General features: G+C 38.5%; 2 protein-coding genes across 7 annotated transcripts in view; one reads left to right on the top strand and one right to left on the bottom strand.

Annotated features, from left to right (window-relative positions):
• The window catches only part of dock10 (dedicator of cytokinesis 10), a 133,438-nt gene extending 122,798 nt beyond the window's left edge, over positions 1-10,640 (top strand). For all 6 annotated transcript variants that reach the window (XM_079885596.1, XM_079885595.1, XM_079885599.1 and 3 more), the window contains 9 exons: positions 839-945; positions 1,029-1,151; positions 1,239-1,352; positions 4,028-4,174; positions 5,891-6,101; positions 8,050-8,240; positions 8,808-8,908; positions 9,167-9,305; positions 9,898-10,640. In XM_079885596.1, the coding sequence (XP_079741722.1) occupies positions 839-945; positions 1,029-1,151; positions 1,239-1,352; positions 4,028-4,174; positions 5,891-6,101; positions 8,050-8,240; positions 8,808-8,908; positions 9,167-9,305; positions 9,898-9,945 (1,181 nt within the window). In that variant the 3' untranslated portion in view covers positions 9,946-10,640. The remainder of the gene's footprint in view (positions 1-838; positions 946-1,028; positions 1,152-1,238; positions 1,353-4,027; positions 4,175-5,890; positions 6,102-8,049; positions 8,241-8,807; positions 8,909-9,166; positions 9,306-9,897) is intronic.
• Positions 10,641-13,426: 2,786 nt separating this feature from the next.
• sbds (SBDS ribosome maturation factor) lies at positions 13,427-20,161 on the bottom strand. The gene is made up of 5 exons (XM_079885618.1): positions 19,917-20,161; positions 18,334-18,463; positions 17,991-18,191; positions 16,755-16,919; positions 13,427-13,828 (listed from the first exon to the last, which is right to left on the bottom strand). Exons 1-5 carry the CDS (start codon positions 20,042-20,044, stop codon positions 13,700-13,702), a joined length of 753 nt encoding a protein of 250 aa, XP_079741744.1. The 5' UTR covers positions 20,045-20,161; the 3' UTR covers positions 13,427-13,699.
• Positions 20,162-22,570: the final 2,409 nt, after the last annotated feature.

The following is a 22,570-nucleotide window of genomic DNA, read 5'->3' as shown; positions in this document are numbered from 1 at the left end:
AAAGGAACTACAGGAAGCTAGTGTGTGTAAACAGAGTGCACATTTATCTCATGCTTATAAAATACAGCGGCTCCAAATAGTGTTCAGACACGTGTGTCCTTTAGTTTAACTCTTGAAATGGGCTCGTTGCTCTCAGAAAGGGAATGTGTAAATCAGCTATTATAATCAGGTATATTTGTAAAGTTTATGTTTTAGTGTTTTCAATTTTTTTGTAAAGAGGTCTTCCCGAATGTTTGCTTGTGCAAGGTACCTGTCATCCTGTAGAAATAATAATGTGAACACCAGTGCACGGGAATGTGAATGAAAGTGTCCACGAGCACTCTCTGTTTCCAGCTCACCTAATGTTTTCATGATTCAAGCAAAGACTGCTTGAAGACACAAACATCCTTGTAATGTGCCACATACTGTGATATTATCACAATGCAAAGACAGTGTTTGTTTACAATTAATAGTAGCACTGATTATCTGAAATGATATTATTGTGTGATTGTTAATGTATGATTTAACAGAGAGAGTAAAGCGGATGGATGAATGGATGATTGGATCCCAGACAGCGATATAGTGTCGGCCCAGATGTGGATTCCACGTGTACCAGATGTGGGCCGGATCTGGGCCGACACTATGTTGCTGTCTGGGATGTGAAGATGGATAGAATGATGAGTAAATACTGGATGAAAGATGAATGGATGAGTGGATCCATGCATGAGTGAATATTGTACGGAGGGAGAACTGATTTGAGAATGGATGGAATACAAGGACTAATGTGTTAATGGATGAACTGATGGATGGTAGATGTAAGATGGATGAATTAATAACCTGTTTGTGTATTAAACTGCAGCATCATTCAGTATGGGTTGGGCCGCCTTCATGAATATCTCTCCGAATGTTAAAGAAGAGGGAGCAATGAAAGAAGACGCTGGCAATCAGGACACTCCTTACACAGAGGTGCATTCTCACTTCGCACATTTCAGAGGAATCATAGTTTCAAATGTCGCTCATACACACTGAATAATCTCTCTGTTCTGTAGGACACACTGGTGGAGCAGTTAGAGATGTGCGTGGATTATCTTTGGAAGTCTGAGAGATACGAGCTCATTGCAGAGATCAACAAACCCGTTATAGCTGTCTTTGAGAAGAGACGCGATTTCAAGGTACTTGGACTGTTTATTGGTTGACTTGGAAGAAAATAAACATGAGGGAGCATGCTTATCAACTGTGTGTTTGTGTGTGTCCAATAGCGGTTATCGGAGCTGTACTATGACATTCACCGCTCATACCTGAAGGTGACAGAGGTTGTGAACTCAGAGAAACGTCTGTTTGGTCGGTACTATCGTGTGGCTTTCTATGGACAGGTAAGACAGTCAATCACTCAGAAACTCTTGAAATCATATTTTTGGGGGAAAAAAGTGGAAATGTGCAGTTGTTACCTCAACCCACTGCTTCCCAATTCTGATCCTGAAGCCAATTAGTATTAGTATAATTTTTAATGTGGGAATTTTTCACACCAAAAGTGAAAATTCTTTTAAAAAGTGGCCTTTGAAGAGGCAAACAGATCCATGTGCACTTCTTTGCCAAAACTTTGTTAGATCTGGGACGTACAGTGACATGGTGTTTTCGAGTATTTTTTTTTTTTCACAGCGTGGAATTTTATATGGTGATTGTGAAACACAAAACACTTACATGATTTTATGGTGAAATTTGTTATTTTTCATGTTGATCAAGTCAATTTTGATCAAGAACAATGCACTGTCTTTAATTCAGCCTCTGCGTGCGGTGTGAATGCTCTAATCTGTTAACATGGACGCCGAAAAAAAGGTTTGGGTTGAATTACTAGTTCTTCCCATGTTTCATCATCGGACTCGCGATCAGATTGATATGGTAAAATCGACGTCATCGTTACGGTCTTTACAGTGTGTACAATCACTGAGCTTTAGGAAGCCTCCAGAGCTGAAGTTCAGTTCTGGTAATGGGCGTTTAACTTCAGACAGGCGCTGTAAGCGGTAGACCAATCACAACAGACTGGGCCATCTGACCAATCAGAGCAGAGTAGGCCAATCATAACAGACTGGCCCATCTGGCCAATCAGAGCAGAGTAGGCCAATCACAACAGACTGGCCCATCTGGCCAATCAGAGCAGAGTAGGCCAATCACAACAGACTGGGCCATCTGACCAATCAGAGCAGAGTAGACCAATCACAACAGACTGGGCCATCTGACCAATCAGAGCAGAGTAGGCCAATCACAACAGACTGGGCCATCTGACCAATCAGAGCAGAGTAGACCAATCACAACAGACTGGGCCATCTGGCCAATCAGAGCAGAGTAGGCCAATCACAACAGACTGGCCCATCTGGCCAATCAGAGCAGAGTAGGCCAATCACAACAGACTGGGCCATCTGACCAATCAGAGCAGAGTAGACCAATCACAACAGACTGGGCCATCTGACCAATCAGAGCAGAGTAGGCCAATCACAACAGACTGGGCCATCTGACCAACCAATGCAGAGTAGGACAATCACAACAGACTGGGCCATCTGACCAATCATAGCAGAGCAGACCAATCACAACAGACTGGGCCATCTGACCAATCAGAGCAGAGCAGACCAATCACAACAGACTGGGCCATCTGACCAGTCATAGCAGAGCAGACCAATCACAACAGACTGGGCCATCTGACCAATCAGAGCAGAGTAGGCCAGTCACAACAGACTGGGCCATCTGACCAATCAGAGCAGAGTAGGACAATCACAACAGACTGGGCCATCTGACCAATCAGAGCAGAGTAGACCAATCACAACAGACTGGGCCATCTGACCAATCAGAGCAGAGTAGGCCAATCACAACAGACTGGGCCATCTGACCAATCAATGCAGAGTAGGACAATCACAACAGGCTGGGCCATCTGACCAATCAGAGCAGAGTAGGCCAATCACAACAGACTGGGCCATCTGACCAATCACAACAGACTGGGCCATCTGACCAATCAGAGCAGAGTAGGCCAATCACAACAGACTGGGCCATCTGACCAATCAGAGCAGAGAAGGCCAATCACAACAGACTGGGCCATCTGACCAATCAGAGCAGAGAAGGCCAATCACAACAGACTGGGCCATCTGACCAATCAGAGCAGAGTAGACCAATCACAACAGACTGGGCCATCTGACCAATCAGAGCAGAGGAGCTTGTGGAAAGGAGGGATTTAGAGAGACTGATTCATTTCTCAAGTCTTTTCAGAATGTGATGTGCAATGTATATTATGGAAAATTAAAGTGTTTTTTTTTTTTTTTTTTACCTTTGATGCATGTAAACCTGTTATAGAAGACTCCAAAACAACATTAGGAGACTTTAAATTAGCATAATAATGGTCATGGGGAGTAATTCAATAAGCAAATACAAAATGACATGGAACATCATAGAAAAAGGTATTAAAATAAGCATGACTAGTATGAGTACACTCAATTAGTCAAGTTTTATTAATCTAAGTATTTGAAGGCAAATAAATATTTACTGTCCATTCAAGGAACCAAAATTATTTCCCCCAGCACTTATCTCAGAAATCAATGTATTTAAACACTTCTCTATTCTCTCCTGTGTGTTGTATATATCAGGCAGTGGTAAGTTTTCTCATCTTTAGTTCATTTAAGTTGTTCTGCACTCAGCCTTTTACAGTTTAACACTCATGTTCTCCCTACATGCTAATAATGTGTGTGGCATATGTCACACGTGGTTTGATTAAACGTACCACACTTCTCCTGGAAATGAATCCTGACCTCTAATCCTGAGCATTTATGTGTACATTGTGAGTGCTTTCAGGTCAATGCAGTTGTGTTTCAGACAGAGACATCTAAATGTGCTGTTAACCTTCATTAAAAGTTGAATTCATTGTGCTTTGTCAAACACTGCTGTCGTTTTAACAGCGTGTCGTGTTAACTTTAACACCGATCTCTAATCGGGCTTCAGTGAGAGCCGTTATATATTTCTTCCTGCCCCACGATCTCTAGGTCATGTGTAACGTTGTGTTTGACAGGGCTTCTTTGAGGAGGAGGAGAGCAAGGAGTTTATCTACAAGGAGCCGAAGCTCACAGGACTGTCAGAGATTTCTCAAAGACTCCTCAAACTCTACTCTGACAAGTTTGGAGCTGATAATGTCAAGATGATCCAAGACTCCAACAAGGTGTGTCCTGCTGGATCCTCCATACCACTTTTTCCCTTTCTCTGACCTTCTTCCTCTCCGTGAATAATATCTCGTCTCTGTAAACCCTAATGCTCAAAATAATTAATTGGTTTGAGTAGGGCCAACTTAAATTATACAAATTAGTTCAATCAAATTAACTTTTATGAGTATTTAGAGCTTTCTTTTTCTTTTGAGTTCATATTTAAGTTGAGATTACTTGATCATTTTAAGTTGTGTGTGAATAAGCTTACTCAAATATTTCAAGTTAAGAGCAATTAATGTATTACAAAATAAAAATCTGCAAATTCTGCTAACTTAAAGGGACAATATGTAGGAATTACTCCCATCTAGTGGTGAATTTGTATTTTGCATTCAAACTAATTTTGCTCTCCAGCGCCTTGCTTTTTCAAATGCGCGTTGCATCTACGGTAGGCGATATGTACCAAAAAGCTTTGAGCATTTGCCACTTGAGAATGTTTTGCCTTGAGGGGGGTTGATGTGTTCCTAATCCAAAGGGTACTCTCATAACTGGACAAATCAGATGGGAAAATCAGATCAAGGTTTATTGACCAATTAATCTAACAAAAAAAGAAAATTGACTCCAGCAGTTGTTGACCCTCTTCAACATGTTCACAAATAACACTATATACGCGTAAGATACATACATACTGAATTACTGTATGCGTCTGTATTATTCAATGCGAGGACACAGTATAAGTGATAAATAACAGAAAATGTCAGATAACATTAACTTGGTAGCCTTAGGTGTGCAAACAATGCAAGAAAAATCATATGCTCTATTAAAATATTTCTATAGAATTTCTAGGTTACAAAAAGTAAAACTTACAAACCTTGTTTTTAGCACCTTCGCTACTTTACTCAATAGCTGCTATTCATCAAATAGCCTGTCTAACTTTTAACTATAAATGTTCGTCTATCTATATAATAACAACCAAGCAAAGAAAAAAGATTGTAATTAAGATTGTAACACTGACTTACCTGTCGAGAAGAAAACAGGCCACTCTTTTGAAATCTTTCTCCAGCATTAGCTCTTTCCACCTGGAAAAAGCTACCCCGACATTAACTCTTGTTTTCTGTAATCTACGGTCACGTTTCCTTTTACGTTCTATTTTTGACTTTTTTGGCGACGATGTTTTCTTCTCCTGTGGCGCGGCATATGTATGGTCCATAATAACAATGCAATCCAGACTTTTAAACTTGCCGGTGCAGTTTCAAGCGCCTCTCACTGCTCTGCACCTGCGTTTCTGCTGGTTTCAGTCACGTCACGTGACTGGCTGGCTCTGAATGAAAACGCGTTGTGAAAACGCGTTGGCTTAGTACTTTTTGTCCCTCTCTGCTATTATAGTTTTGCAAGATGGCGGAACTACATGGAAGCTTCCGTGGACCTACCCGTCCCATGTATATAAAGATAATAAATTCTTCATTTATAAGGATAAGTCAGATAATTGGCCGAGGTATTTGTACACCATTGAGGACATATTTATGAATAAAAATATTGATTTTAGATAATAAAATACCTAAAAAGATACATATTGTCCCTTTAAACGTTAAATTTCTTAACTTATAAAATTTGATGTAACTAATTACCTCAAATTATTTACGTGTTGCCAACTTATTCGGGTTTACAGTGTAGGAAATCTATTTTATAGTAACTAGGATGAGCATTTTTTTAAAGTTCAGGTGTGTTTTTCACAGGTGAATCCTAAAGACCTGGACCCCAGATTTGCCTACATTCAAGTGACCTATGTAGTGCCTTATTTCAGTGAAAAGGAGCAGCTGGAGAAGAAGACCGACTTCGAGCACCATCACAACATCAGTCGCTTCGTCTTTGAGACGCCCTTCACTCTTTCTGGAAAAAAACATGGAGATGTGGAAGAACAGTGCAAAAGAAAAACCATCCTGACCAGTGAGGCACTTAAAATCAACCTCAAAATTTAACCAAAAGGAAACACCTTTCATATATAGACCTTTTTTTTTTCCTTGACCAAAACTGTTGCTGTAAGCATTGTTAGCCATTCTGGAGCTTCTGCCTGACTTGGCCACTGAATTATACACGCTAGGAGGATTATTTCCTGCATTTTTCTCTAATTTTCTCATGGAAAAAAACAAACCAAAACAATAAAAACTCTTACCGCACTTTTAACCCATAAATCGACAAATGCCGTTTCAAGCTGACTTCAAAAGAGCAATGACACGGATACATTGACTAAAGTAAAAAAGTACAAAAACTGATTTTCTTGCTCAGTATTTTTGTCTTGTTTTCCAATACAAATATTGAAACATTCTTATATCGAGACACTTTTACTAGAGAAGCAAAATGGCATAAGAAATTAAGTCTTGTTTTCTAAAAAACTGATCAAAATTAAGTGAGTTTATGCTTGAAACATGAAAAGAAAATCTGCCAATTGGGTCAGAAAAATCAACTTGTTTTGCCTTTGAATGAAGTTTATTTTTTTCTGACCCCAATAACAGATATTTTCTTTCTAATTTTAAGCATTAACCTACTTCATTTTATTTCTTCCAGAAAACAAGAATTAAAATCTTAAGTAATTTTGATTCTCCAGTAAATGTGTCTTGATTTAATACATTTTATTTCTTATTTGTACTGGATAACAAGAATACTGAGTATGAAAATATTGTTTTGCAGTGTGTGCAATCTGTATTTAAAGGAGAACTCTGGTCAATTTTAACATTGAGCTAATTTTTTTGTAAATTTGGAGTGCTGTCAGTACAGAGAACAACGACAAAAATCGGTGTTGCCTACACCGTGTTATCCTCTTTTTAAAATTTGCACCCTGTTGACTTCAATGGGGCAAGTTTTAAACCTGCTTTTAGCCTCTTAACATCCTTGATGTGCCATTACAAGTGCCCAGCCATGTGAGTGATTCCTTTAGAGTTAACACGGGTGAATCTGACTGCAGTAGATGTGCAAGATATGAATAAAAGTGATGTTAATTCAGCCAGCGCACATACCTGTATTTACATCCTGTTTTCAGTCGAAGCCAAAAGTAATCGATTGTCGAGTTCACACGCATAGGTTTAGTACGTACGATCATGCGCCCGAACTCGACAATCGACTACTGTGGACTTCGACCGAAAACAGGAAGAAAATACAGGTATGTGCGCTGGCTGAAATAACATCATTTATGTATTCATATCTTTCACATCTACTGCAGTCAGATTCACCCGTGTTCACTCTGAAGGAATCACTCACATGACCTGTGCACTTGTAATGACACATCAAAGATGTTAAGAGGCTAAAAGCAGGTTTAAAACTTGCCCCATTGAAGTCAACAGGGTGCAAATTTTAAAAAGAGGATAACACGGTGTAGGCAACACCGATTTTTGTCGTTGTTCTCTGTACTGACAGCACTCCAAATTTACAAAAAAATTAGCTCAATGTTAAAATTGACCGGAGTTCTCCTTTAATAGAATATAAATACTGCCCAATACTTCTTTTTTGTATACAGTATGATAGGTGATTTGTATTTTTTGACAGAATATCGACAACCAAACACAATGAATTACTAAGTAAAGGAATTACTTTTAATTTTTCTGTAATTTAATTACAGTTACTTCAGTGTAATTGCATTAAATGCTGTATAGACTATAGAATAATTCTTTATAAAACAATAGTGGATTTAAAATGTATGTTTTTAATGTAACCATCTCCCTTTAAATACTTTGGTCAGTTTAAGAATAATGCAGTTTTATATGATTTAGCTGACAGAATCAAAAGAGCAGTTTAATGTCTATCCTTGTATCGTTCAACGGGTAGTGGTTGACATGGGAATATTTTTTAGAGAGAGTGATTAATTCAGTAATCTCATCTCCACTGTGTGTGTCTCCTGCAGCCAGCTCTAGTCTGCCCTTCTTGAAGAAGCGCATCGAGGTGGTGGAACAGCAGAGCACAGAGATGAACCCTATCGAGGTGGCGATCGACGAGATGAGCCGTAAAGTGTCTGAACTCAAACAGCTGTGCAACATGGAGGAGGTGGACATGATCCGCCTGCAGCTCAAACTACAGGGCAGTGTCAGTGTTAAGGTGAGCTACTCGTACAGCAGTGCTGTCAGTGTGGAGAAATATATATCCTGAGTTACTCTTCAGTCATATTGCATCATCAGAAATGCATGTCAGGTGGTTCTTTGTCTCCACATTGTGCATTTGAACTCGCCGATTCAGATTTCTTACGTTAAAGGGATAGTTCACCCAAAAATGAAAATCCTGAGATCATTTACTCACCCTCATGTTGTTCTAAACCTGTATGAGTTTCTTTCTTCTGTTGGACACAAACCAAATCAAAAAGTAACCAAACAGTTGAAATGAAATGAAATCCATTGACTTCTATAGTATTTTTTTTCCTACTATGGAAGTCAATGGGGTCCATCAACTGTTTGGTTACTTATGTTCTTTAAAATATATTATTTTGTGTTCAGCAGAAGAAAAAAATCATACATGTTTAGAACAACTTGAGGGTGAGTAAATGATGACAACATTTTCATTTTTTGGGTGAACTTCCCTTTAATGACATTAAGCATTAGCTACTCCATCATCTTTACTAAGACTGTAATATAAGAATGTATTTCATGAAGTTTATGTGTGTTTTTTTAGGTAAATGCAGGGCCCATGGCCTATGCCCGAGCCTTCCTTGAGGAGAAGAATGCCAAGAAATACCCCGACAACCAAGTCAAACTCCTGAAAGAGATCTTCAGGTACTTCTTTGTTCATTGTTCCACCCATCGAGGATTTATAAAAACAGTGAATTTCCTCCGCTCTGGCACAAATCTAGATGTGCTGCCTCAGATGTGCTGTGCTCTCTCATGAAGAGTGCAAATCTCTCTGTGCGCTTGCTTGTGCACTTATTAAGTGACTGGCAATAACACTAGGAAATAAGGATATAGGTTTAAATGACCACAAAGGTTTGGTTTGTTTGGAACTGTGACTGTGATTTGCTGTTTCTCGTCCCTCAGGCAGTTTGCAGACGCATGTGGCCAGGCCCTGAAAGTGAACGAGCGTCTCATAAAAGAAGATCAGCTGGAGTATCAGGAGGAGATGAAAGCTCACTATAAAGACATGCTGACCGAGCTCTCCGCCATCATGAATGAGCAGGTCAGCACACACACACACACGACCTTCTTCATCATACTGAATCCTTCAGAGGCTTGTAGACTAGAGTCCTCCTCAGCATTAAATGCTATTTTTGTCATGCATTTCATAATGAACTCAGACGGACTCAGTACCGACTCGTTTTCCGTCAGTTTATTTTCATGAATTTGAATGTGCAAAGGATTGTGGGCGATTTAAGGCTGCGAAGGATACATCCGATGCGTCCTTCAGAACAGGCCGAATGAACGACGCGAAACGAAGGCTGCCTTCCAAGGATCCTTCAAACTGAGCCTTTAAAGATTAAATGCATCAGATATACAGTAGCTTTGTTATGTAATTGTTTACTGTACTAAAGCATATAAAAACCATAATATGTTTGCAGATATTTAGGAAACATGCTAAGTTCACACACTTGTTTCTCCGAAAAACAGCCAGTTAATGTGCGTTCCATGTCTGCGTGTCTGGTTTTGTTTTGGTCTGTGTGATTCCGGCCATTGCTGATACTTAAAACTTGATATTTAGATCATTTTTTCTGCTCTTTGCTTGTAAGCAGTTACTCTGTATGTTGACTGCATGTTTTTTCTGCCTTTCAAAGATTCCGTTTACAAGACAACCAGGAACCGAACGACACAATGCCATCTGAGCTGCTGGTGAGCTTTGGAAACTGCTTAGACATGTTTATCCAAAATGGCTGCCGGGTTTTTCTGACTAGAGGGATTAACAGAATTCGTGATTTTAATGAAATAGAAAAGACAAAAAGGAAAAGCATTCTAGTATTGTGGATGAAGCATATGACTGTGTTTTTTTGCATTGCACACACACCCCTACATAAACTCACCAATACCATCTCAACAAGTACATGCATAGCATCAAATATGCCTTTTTATTGTAGAACCTGCTCTTTTAGAAAACAGTGACCTTAATTAACTAAGCAAATCACTTGTTCAAAATATTTTATAGGGCTTTCACTTCATTGCTTTCTGATGTAATTTTTCCACTGATATCTGAATACTGTTAGTATGATTGTCATGTTTCATTCTGTGTATTCCACATAATCGTGATGAACACATCTCTAGTCCCTGAGTGAATGTAAAGCCGTTCTAACATTCTGAGTCCCAGCTCATTCATTTTACAAACGTGCTATTTTATACGTTTTTTTATGATTGACAATGTTTTACTGTTACTTTGTGTACTGTTGTAAATTGTAAATAAGAATAATTAAAATGTAAAATGTTTTTTTATATATTAAAATATGATATATGATTGTTTGTGTCTATTTTTAATGCATGACACTGATTGAATAAAATGTCCAAAACTGAAAACTCAAACTAACGAGATAAATACAAAAAGGTAAAAATAAATAAAAATAAATAAATAAATAAATTATATATATATATATATATAGGATAAGGAAAAAATGCAGGTTGGCAGGTTTGGTTGACGTCTGCTCACTTTGCGCACTGAATTAACATTATATGTGTAAACAATAATACCATTCTAACATTTGTGGTAAGATTTAAAAAAAGAAACAACACCTTTATTCATCAAGGATGCAAATGAGAGTGAAGACATTTATAATGTTAAAAAAGTTATATATAAAGATATATAAATCCTTTAATTTTTATAAATGCAAATGCATTTCCACAAAAATGTAAAGCAGCAAAAACGTCTCAGGTTACGAATGTAACCATTGTTCCCTGAGAGGGGAACGAGACACTGCGTTTAATGATGACACTATGTGAAAAGCCTCTTGAGGCTGCGTCTGAAGTACGTGTGCAACTACTCCAGTTAATCTCGACTGGTGCTGCTCACCAGGAGACGCGTGACGGCGGACCAAGATGCCAAACTTCTGGGGGAATGAGCTCAGGAAGGCACACCTGGAAGACATGGAGATACAGTAGCTTCCACCATTGAGCAGTCCTACGGACACACTAAGTAATGTAGCTTCTCGTGGCCCGCCGACACATGAGGAGGATGAAAGGCGCCATGAAGGAAACTTTCTGCCGTGAATGTACTGTAAATGTTCCTGAAGGCCAGCAGAAATGAGATGTACAGTCTCTCTGCTTGACACACAGTTATATCGAATCAGGCGTCATCAATAGCAATTCACTTCCGTGATTTAGTAAGATTGGGTTCATCTCAGCAGCGAACCGTACCGGGTTCACATGAACCGCACCTCAGACCACCAGACAGACTCAAGTTTGAGACAGACGACAGCGTGAAAACTCAGACGTCAACCAAACCCTTAGGCTTAGGGTGTTTTCACACTTGCAGTTTAGATCGAAACAGGGCACCGTTTCACACGGCGTGTCAAACCCCAGATTACATGTAGGAGCTGAGATGAGTTCTGTTGCACTGCAACTGTGGCTTAATTCATATTAAAGGTGCTCTAAGTGATGTCACGCGTTTTTTAGGCCAAAACATTTTTTGTCACACACAGCAAACATCTCCTCACTATCTGCTAGCTGCCTGTCCCCTGAACACACTGTAAAAAAACGCGGTCTCTGTAGACACCCCAGGCTCCACAAACGGCAACAAAAACAAACTGGGCTCACCCGCACCACGAAACACAACAAACAGTGCTCCAGCCAATCACTGGCAAGAAGTATTTGAGGGTGGGGGTTTGGGGGGTTAGTGCGCGTACACATGAAGGGGGTGTGGAGGAGAGAGAAGCATGAAGAGGGAAGTTTGAATTATGGCCGACACACGACCAAAGAGACGACGTTGCGATGAACAAATTGCAAAGAAGAGGGACAAGGATAAGGAATGCGCGAAGTCCCGAATTTACATCGGAAAAACCTTCGAAAGGCGGCGAGAACTCCGCCGGCAGAAGGGCTTCCGATCCGACATTCAGTTGCTCTGTTTTTGCTGGACAGGTAAATCCATTTTTCTTTCTAAATTGACGTTCATGTTCGCCAAACCAACACAAGGATGTAATTAGCTAGAACATCAGCGTTAACTTTGGTGAATACATGTATGTTTCTAGCAGTTAGCGATCAATCTCTATTGTAAACGATCAAGCAAATTCACAGTAGGGCGACAATTTGTGAATGATTGTTTTCACCCACTGTTTGTTATGAATTTGAATGTTCATTTATAGGCTATTGACAACTTTGACTAAATTTGTTTACGCCGCCGCCGTTGTTTATGCTCACGGGAAAACTCGAAGCTAACGTGCTATTATTGCGTCCTTGTATGGGAGCTATAGTTATAACCTCAGGTGGCGAAACGATTTTAAGATAATGTTTCTCTGTTCTGCAATATATAAAAGCATTTATCTAACTTGGCGACATTGAATGAAGTATCAGTAAAACTTAACTTTGTTTGTAGTGACTACTTTATGCCGGACGGGAGGGGAGGAGGGAGGAGACGGGATGAGGAGGAGGGAGGGTCTAGCTAGCCTCCGTTTTGTTTGACAACAATTCGTCAACAGGAAGTGACGTCTCCCGGGATCGCTTAGAGCACCTTTATTGTAAAAGCAACTCTGACTCAGGTACGCACTCGTTCAGGAAGTAAAGTAACCAGCGCATGCGTTTTAGCCAACAACGATGGCATTAGCTCAACAAAACACATGACAGTTTGATGATGTAACTTGGATGCTGCTCCTCAAAAGAGTCTTTGCAAGCCTTCATGCAATGCACGTATACAGTAAAAAAAAAGTGTTGTTCACTTTGCTGTGATAACAGCACCAAATTAATAAAATTAAAATAAAACTATATTCACCCATTCTGTTTCCTATCATGCGCCGCCGAGAACGAAACACACCCTCAAAGGTTCAATAGAATGAAGTGAGTGTGAAACCAGAGCAACGCTGAGAGGGGCAGCAAACAGTGAAAGCCCCCTTAGTTGCATCTATATATTTATTTTCTTCTATTATTATTTTTTTAACCATTTTTGGCCAGGAAAGATTTTATTCGTGACACTTCAGTATCACATGAATTTATGTTTAAGTGATCCAATTAAGTAGCCTCAACATGATTTTATATCGTTCCCGGACAGAATTCATTTAATATATTTTTCTTACATCATTCAATTATAAAACTAGCTAACTGATAAACTATAAGGAGTATTCTCTGGCACCAAATGAGCAAAATGAGCATTAAAATGATAACATAAGGACTTGGTGACAATGCTTCATTGCATATTTTAATGTATATTATTATTATATCTCTTATTAATCTAACAATTCAAATTTTCACAGAAAATAAATTATTGCAACCATGCAAAATGTTGTCTTTTTGGGAACAGTTTTAAATTATTTACCAATTTAGAATTGTTACTAAAGCCTGTTCCAGTTGCAAAAATACTGATGCAAAAAGTGTTATAACTCATTAAAAAAGGCTCTCCATGTAAAATGAATCGGCAATAGTTTAATGTGTTGGAGTTTAATGAAGAGGTTATTCCAGTTTCTCGTCTCCTTCCTCCACATCTTTGAGACTGAGCACCTCCAGTGTTCCCTTTCCTTTAGTCTCACAGCGGATCAGCTCATCAATTTCACGGAAGCAACCTGGATCTATCAAACACACCTGAAAAGACAGGAAACACCATTACCTTAAGGGAAACATATATAATACCAAGATTTAATCTATATATATATATATATATATATATATATATATATATAAACACCGGTTTATAATAGCATATGCATTTCCAGTATGTGATATTTAGATGCCACATTAAATCTGCTTAATCTAACTAGTCTTTTATTTCCATTTATTTCCATCCGGGGCGCTGTTGAGCTCGGGAGGGCCGAACCCTCTGTCCTTCTTAGTATGATCATTACTGCAATTTGCGGTTCAGTACACTGAAAATGAACTGTATTTAAATTCATGAATGAATCCGAAATGGCAATGAATGACAAATGATAGCAACAGACGGGACTTTTTTTTTTTTTTAAATAGAAGTGCATTAAATTATATGTAATGTGTATGCGTTTCTTTGTCCTTCATTTTATTAAAGTTTTTTTAACTTGATCTTTTTATAAATGTTTACTTATAAATATTTGAAGACTACGTGGTGTTTAAATGTATATTTTATAATTATCGTCAACACATCAGTACAGTAAGGTGTCATTAATTAACATTAACCCTCTGGTCCTCTTCGTTTAGGAGACACTTGTCTTCTTCGCGGTCAAAAGTGACCAAAGCCTTAAAATGTAACTTTTTTTTTTCTTTTTTTTTTCAGGAAAACCAATGTAATGTATTTTTGTTCAATAATATTTTTGGATTATTATTTAGAATTTTGAAAGGTTTCTATAGTACTATGCAATAATTATACAATTTTTATGAGCTATTTTTTCCATTAGAATTATTTATTTATTTATTTTTTCAATAAATGCAACATTTCACATTTAAATAGAGTGCAGTAAAATCCATTTTTTGAAGTGAGAAAAGCGCCATCCAGTGGCATTAAAAAATTTAAAACGGGTGTAATGTCATGTAACCGCCTGTAGGCTATACTGTAGCTCCCTATATAAATACATAGAGAGGCCCACTGTTTTCTCCATTTGTTTTTTTTTTATTTAGATATATATTTAGACATTCTGAAAGACTACTTTTTGTCAAGGTTTAGGTATTTTTGTTAGATAAGTATCAGGTTTTGTATTATGATTACAATCAATCAATAATATTTGGTTAGAAAGGGAACACAATGCAAGCATTTTTGTTACTCAGTATTTGATCATTAAAAAATCTAACAAAATAAGGGATGGATAGTGATAATTCAAAACACTTTATACAGACATTTTGCAATAAATTGGTATTTTATTCAGTTTAATTCTGTAAATGGTAATAAAAATTAAGAAGGGAACAGCAATTATGATCTAACAGCTAAAAAAATAATAAAATAACAACAGCAAACAATCATTATCAAACTATAGGTTAAAAAACAGGAATAAAAATTTAATAGAATAATTACAGTTTGTATGTATATAGTTAAAATAATATTTATTAGTATTATGTATTGTTGCATATGCAACAGATATCAGGAACACCTATTAGGCTAAAATAAGAGCAAACACAATTGTTATTGTGTGTGTGTGTGTGTGTGTGTGTGTGTGTGTGTGTGTGTGTGTGTGTGTGTGTGTGTGTGTGTGTGTGTGTGTGTGTGTGTGTGTGTGTGTGTGTGTGTGTGTGTGTGTGTGTGTGCATTTGAGCGAGAGAGTCTCTTTCGTATTTTTTTCATTTATTGATTTTATTTAACATATTCTCAAAATTTGCTGTTGCAGTCTTACCAGTTTATTTGTGTGTGTGTGTGAGTGAGTGAGTGAGTGTGTGTGTGAGAGAGTGAGTGAGTGTGTGTGTGTGTGTTTGTGTGCGTGGGTGTGTGTGTGTGTAGGGGGGGGGGGGGGGGGGTTTGTCTTATTTGCAGTCTTGATGTTTTAGAGCAGGGGTGTCAAACTCAGTTCCTGGAGGGCCACAGCCCTGCAGAGTTTAGCTTCATCCCTAATTAAACACACCGGATCAGCTAATCAAGTCCTTCAGGCTTATTTGAAAACTGCAGGTGTGCGTGTGTTGAAGCAGGGTTGGAACAAAACTGTGTAGGGCTGTGGCCCTCCAGGAACTGAGTTTGACACCTGTGTTTTAGAGTGTCACCCCTTCATTGCTGTGCACTTTTTTGCACAGTGGCTGATTTGTATTTTGTACCACCAAAAGTTTCTCTGAGTTTTCATATTTCTTCATATTTCCCATTAATTTCCTATGTCGGTCATTTTTGACCGCGAAGGAGACAAGTGTGACTATTTTTTTTTCCACCCTTTAACATATCCGAATCATGTCCATGATTTGTTTGTGTGTTCACATTGCTAATACAACAAAAGTCACCAAGTGTCATCCCATTTCGATGAAGCAAAACAAATTTTTTTGACAATGCAAACAATTCAAAACGTAAAAGTGTTCGGTCATTTTTGACCGAAGAGGACCAGTATTAACTAACAAACTAACCTTGAGCAATACATTTGTTACAGTATTTAGTCATCTTTATTGTTAGTTAATAAAAAAGTCCTAGCGTTTTTGCTAATGTATCGAAATTGGTACAGAACACTAGTTCTGGTGCCGTGGGGCATCTACATCTAGTTCGTTTTTTTCTTCTGCAACTATTTTATAAAAGCATAACACTTGCTCTAACTGACAGCCGGAAGCAAGTACAGTAGCACATCTTTAAAAAAAACAGAACAGACTGCAGAGAAATACTAAATTGATGCTAAAAATCACAAAAAAGTTACATCTTTGTTATTTAAAAAATAATGTTAATTTAACGCACCACTGCTAAACATATTAAACTCACTTATCAACTCGTCGGTTGTTGGATAACTAGTGGATTAGTTGATCATGCTGGCATATCCCTCGTTTATAGACCAATAATATCTGGTTAAATATTTGGTTGCGTCCTTGACATCTAGTGTGTAAAACTAAATGAATGAATTAATAAATTGACCCTAAAGACTCTTACCATTTCAAGCTGATCATCAAAGTCCTCGTCCTCCACTGCCTTTATTAACGGTCTGAGCTTCTCTTTCAGTCTCTTCCCGTCCTTGGCTGGCAAGACGAAGCGCAGCCGCATGTGAGCTCTCTGAATCTGAATGGACTCCTTCAGCTGCTTGATGACCTCAAGAGCCTGGAGGGGCGGCACTGACCTTCATCAGTATCACAGTCTCAGACTCTCAGGGGCCATTTGCACGACACAGTTTTCAACTAAAAACGTTAAACTTTTTATGCTTTTGGCCTTTCATTAACACAAAAACGGCATATTGTGTGCCTGAAAACACAAACTTTTGAAAACAGGTTTCACAGTGCAGGCTTTTGAAAGCGGTCTCCGTGAAAACAACAAAAACACGAATCTCTGAAGAAGACGATGACGTCATGCACGTGTATTACGTTCAGTCTGAATTATAGTTCAGTCTATAACGCAGAATACAGTGTTTTTAGTCGTTTTCGCAGATCGTGTGAATGAGGATCGTTTTGACAATGGTGTCGTCTGTAAGTGGAAAACTTAAAGGAAAAACTTCTCAGTTTTAAGCGTATCGTTGTCGTGTAAACGTACCCTTTTAGAGACCATATTACTATCAACCAGGGCTTGACATTAACACCCGCCAACCGGGTGGATTTCAGCAGTGGCGTGTAACGCAATCACTCCTCTAGCCACTTTGTGCATTATTTTTCTCATTCCCACAGATTTTGGGTTCACACCCAAAGTTTGTGCGCATAAAGCCACCACTAAGAACTAAATTGAGTTCATTTGTGCTGCTTATAGCGCTTAAACAGTCGAATACACACAAAATAATGACAAAAAGCTGGTCTTGGCGAGTATTCACGTAAATGGTCAGTTATGTTTTAAGTGAAAGTAAACAGTTGAGAAAGAAAACACACGCGTAACAGTGTAATGGATCTGTGCATCGGGTCTTAAAGTGACAGCAGCCTAATAAACCTGCTGCCAAATTATGAGATAAAATATAAAAAATATCGCAGTTCAATGTCAAAATTGTGGCCAGTGAAAATGCTGATTGGCTAGTAACTTTGGAAAACCACTAGCCACAGTAGCTGGTGAGTGAAAGTTAATGTCAAGCCCTGCTATCAAACGTTACAAACAACCATCATTTGATGTTAGTGACCTCTTCAGTGATCATGTAATTAACCTGGTGTGCAGCTAAACGTTTCACAGATCGTCACATGATCAAGGTCTACTGACCTGCTGTTTAGTGCTTTTGTTTGCCTTGACGGAGAAGTGAATGTCCTTCATCGCTCTCTCTATAAGGCTGACTGTGTAGGGGCGTTTGGTCTCAGGATTCACACATTTTTCTGCCACGATAGTTGCAATATCACGAAACATCTGTTCCAGCTGACTCTGTCGTTCCCTGTCTGACACCTGTAGTTCTCCTTTAGATAAAATCTGAAAATAAAAGTCAAAACAACCCATTTATGTGGAAACATTTAAGGATTGGTAGAAAACGTGTCAACTGAATACACTGTTATAATGATGAAAACAATCTTCGTATTATGAAGCACACAGATCATAGAGTCTGTAAATTGACCTGTTTGCATATTTCTGTCAAGTCATCTGTGCCAAAAGCGTTTGACAGGTCCTCTTTCTTCGCCACTTGACCCTTAGACACATTCACAAACACTGTGTTTGTCTGCAGGACTTCATCAAGATCTTTCTCCCTGTAAGTACAGTTGATTTGTGTGTTACATTAATGTCACTTAAGAAAATGATTAATTGTTTTACCAAGTGATCATGAAATTCCATCAAATGACGTTACAAATTCCTTTCCCAAATGGGAGTTTGTGGGTTGATAAAAGCTATCAATTAACTGCATCAAATTAAAAAAAATTAAAAGTATATTACTATACAGCTTTTCAAATAGAAAAAGACTGAGTTTTTAGACCGAAAAGCCCAGTGTGTTCATTTACACACGTGCAGCTTGAGGGTTTAAAATTTGTCAGTCAAGAATTAAGGACATAATTATTAGTAACTTAGTGAAAAAAATAAATAAATAAATAAAAAATAAATATATATATATATATATATATATATATATATATAGTCATATATTTCTGTCTGTCTTTTTTGGGTTTTTTTACAATTAGAGGTTATATTAATAATATCGAATACTTTATTGAGTATAATTTCATTATTAATATTGTCTGGGTTCCTAAAAACACCAGCGTGAATGTGATGTGGACTGAGACACTAATCACAAGTCACTGTAAAGATTTTATTTTTAATTTGATCACTGAAAAAAGGTCTTGCGCCAGAGGTTTTCCAACCTGCAGAAACACACACTTGATCGTTTCCGCACAGAGTGTATTTTTGCTGAAGCAGCACTTACATACACCAAACTTTACAGTTTTATTCCTATCTATATTCTGAAGCCGGTTTTTACAAAGGGGATTAGTTCATATATAATTTGATATAAAAGTTTTATTACTAATACTTTACTACTAATACTTTATTATACTAATACTACTTTGAATTTTTCTTTTCTTTTTCTGGCTGTTGACAGTATTTTCAGATTTCGGAGTGATACAAAGAGATATCCAAAATCTCCTCTGTAAAAAAAATAAATAAATAAAAAAAAATATTTTTAACCTGACTTCATCCAATGTTCAGATTTTTGTTCTATAAATGTATGCAAATGATCTATTAGTTGTTGTTTTTTATACACCTGTGTCTTGCCTTAAACGTGAATACGTATATGAAAGATTGTATAATTGTACAGTGTAAAAGACACGTTTGGATTTGAAATAAAAATAATGAATAAATGTTGTTTTTGTAGTAAACAGCCGCGAGCCAGCTGCGCACTGCAAATGCGTCATGAGTGAAAACACGATGAGCGCATGCGCACTGCACAGTATATGCGTGAACCATGGACTGTAGAAAACATGTGAACCTGGTGCTAGTTGATAAGTGTTGGTACCATAGTGTGAGCACTCTTTAAAAGCTACTATTTCTATCTAATATCAACAAAACAAAACAAAAACAATCAAAAGTACGCAAAAATCCAATAGTGATAAGTAATTCAAGACTTTAACACTGTTATAATAGCTATAATAACAGAATAAACACATTATTTAAAAAAAATATCATATAATGAGTTTTTCATAACAGACTTACGCTCCAGATCTCCAGCTCATCACTTTGTTTTTATAACAGGCTATTTCAAATCGTTTCCCTCCTTTCTTCATCCTCACGACGGCAACATTTGTTAGCCTGATTTGGTTTGTAGGTGTAAATATTGACATGTTTGATTATGTTCAGCTCAACGCGGTGCTCCAGTGCTCCGTTTCTTCCTGCCTGCCTCTTCCTCGCCCGCAAACTCGGCGATTATCTGCGAATCCTCTCCGCAGCGACTCCTGGAGGACTGGCACGATGCGCTGCTACATCAATAAGAGACTGAGAGGGGGACGCAATGCAGTGCAAGATCTCTGCTGCATGCAGAGGCGCTTCTAGTCTCCATCAGTAGGTACTGGAGCACAGCTCCATTAAAAGTATTTCAGTCCTTCTGCTACTACACGAAAACTTGCAGATGCAGTGACACCAGGGGTGCCAGGTCTGCGTAACAGAACCAGCACGGTCAAAAATAGCTAAAAAGACTGAACAAAATAGCCCAAACTAGCCCAAATATCAATATCAACGAGACAAGAAATTAAGAGACATACGATTACGAGTGAATGTGTGCATATTTAAAAAAAAAAATAATAATAATAATTGTGCAAATACTTCAAATGATTACTTTATAATAACAAGACTAGGACTTTTACCGTTCTTATTTCTATCTCTTTATTTCATTAAATGTTTTTGAATATTTTAATAATTAATAATATTTTTTTTTATTCATTATTTCTTATTAATTCCTATATTATTATCCCTTATTTAAATAATAATAAAAAAAGCGTTAGGGGCACCCAGGGGACCCCGTGAAGCTGGAAGCAGGGCGACGCCTGTAAGGGGAAGCAGGGGTTTGCACAGGTGCACTGATTGCACAGACTCTGTCCAAAGTCAGGGAGGAAGAAGAACAAGTCCTAATGATCGCACCGGCCCAACCAGTCTTGGTTCTCGGAGCTCACACTGATGGCTTGGGCTCCTCCCTGGCAGATTCCTCTAAGGAAGGACCTTCTTTCTCAGAGGGAGGGCACAATCTGACCACGACGCGGTGGGTGACAGGTCCTTGGGAAAGCATGACCTGACGTTAGGTTCCTGAGAGTGCACGGTGGTTAGGTTAAGCTATCCTAGACCTCACCTCATCCCCTCTTGGGATCTTTGTCTGGTCCTACAGGCCCTGCAGAGAGCAGTCTGCAATCTGTAACGCCCACTGGAGCCTCGTCAATAGGGCACGCATGCGCTGAACATCTCTAGAGTAAACTAAACCTGGAACAGGAGCAGGTTATGTTCAGAGAGCAATTTGCTATGGCTACTTACATACTTTGATATTTACCTCCGTTTTTTGGATCCGAAAGTTAAGGTTATCCACTTACTTACCCTTAACTAACCCAGGTATGTCACATAACCTGCTTTCTGGAATACCCCCAGGACTGCTATGTAATGGAGCATCAGTAATAATGCAGGTCAGGAGTTCTGAGGAGCCAGCAAAGGAATCATGTTAAATGTGTACTATACTGCCATTTAAAGATTATATGACTGAAAGTAATGCAAGTCCACTGAAGGTGAGTTAAATGCGAACCCATGAGCAGTTTATTGACAGAGAATACAAACCAAACTAAAACAAGGCATAACAGACTTCAGAATTGAACAGACTCGACTATGAACAGAACAGGCTTGACAAACGATGGGTTACACTAACAAAGCTTGACAAGAGACATAACATAACACAAAGGGGGTACGTGACAGGATCAGGAAATCACATGACAAAACCCGGAACATTACTGTGACATGAAAACCTAAATCTGATACAAAACCAAACGTGACACTGAATATGTAATATATTACAAATAATAAGTGTAAGGAATCATACTGCAGTGATGATGTGTGTCAGGAGTGCGGCAGGGTGAGGATCAATGATGGAACTGGTCAGGAATGATGATGACCAATGATGGTACTGGTGGATGGTCAATGATGTTGACTGGTTGCTGGCAGGTGGAGGATTGGTGATGGCTGGTGTTGGAACAATGGTTTCTCCAAGTGTTTCCATTGCAACGACCAATGGATTCGACCTCTGGAGCTGTTAGCTGGTTGCTGGATGTTGAAGCTTGGCTACTGTTGGTCTTTTTAAAAATCTTTTTGGATTGGCTCTTACTTCCAAGATGTGCATCTTTTAAGTGTTTTAATTTGTGTACTCCACAGCATAATGGACGCCTGCAGGAGAGTGGCTGAGTTGGGGAGCTCCATGAGGGAGGAACTGGTCTTAGTCCTAAATAGTTCCTTCTTGGGAGGGACGACAAAGAGCACCTGTCTTGAACTCTTTAAAAGAACACGCCGACTTTTTGGGACTTAAGCTTATTCACCGTATTCCCCAGAGTTAGATAAGTCCATACATACCCTTCTCATCTCCGTGCGTGCCGTAACTCTGTCTGACACACACACCGCTAGCCTAGCTTAGCACAAAGACTGGATGTAAAGGGCTCCAGCTAGCACACTGCTCCCAATAAGTGACAAAATAACGCCAACATTTTCCTATTTACATGTTGTGATTTGTATCACAGCATGTACAAATAACAAGGTCACATGAGACACAGCCATCTAATAACCGTATACATACTGGGAACTATATTCTCAGAAGGCGAAGTACTTGGGCGGAGTGATTTGCTCAC

The sequence above is a fragment of the Squalius cephalus genome (assembly GCF_949319135.1).
Source record: "Squalius cephalus genome assembly, chromosome: 11".
NCBI classification, from domain to species: Eukaryota; Metazoa; Chordata; class Actinopteri; order Cypriniformes; family Leuciscidae; genus Squalius; species Squalius cephalus.
Note: the sequence above shows the minus strand (reverse complement) of the source record. Positions and strands in the feature narration are given on the sequence as shown.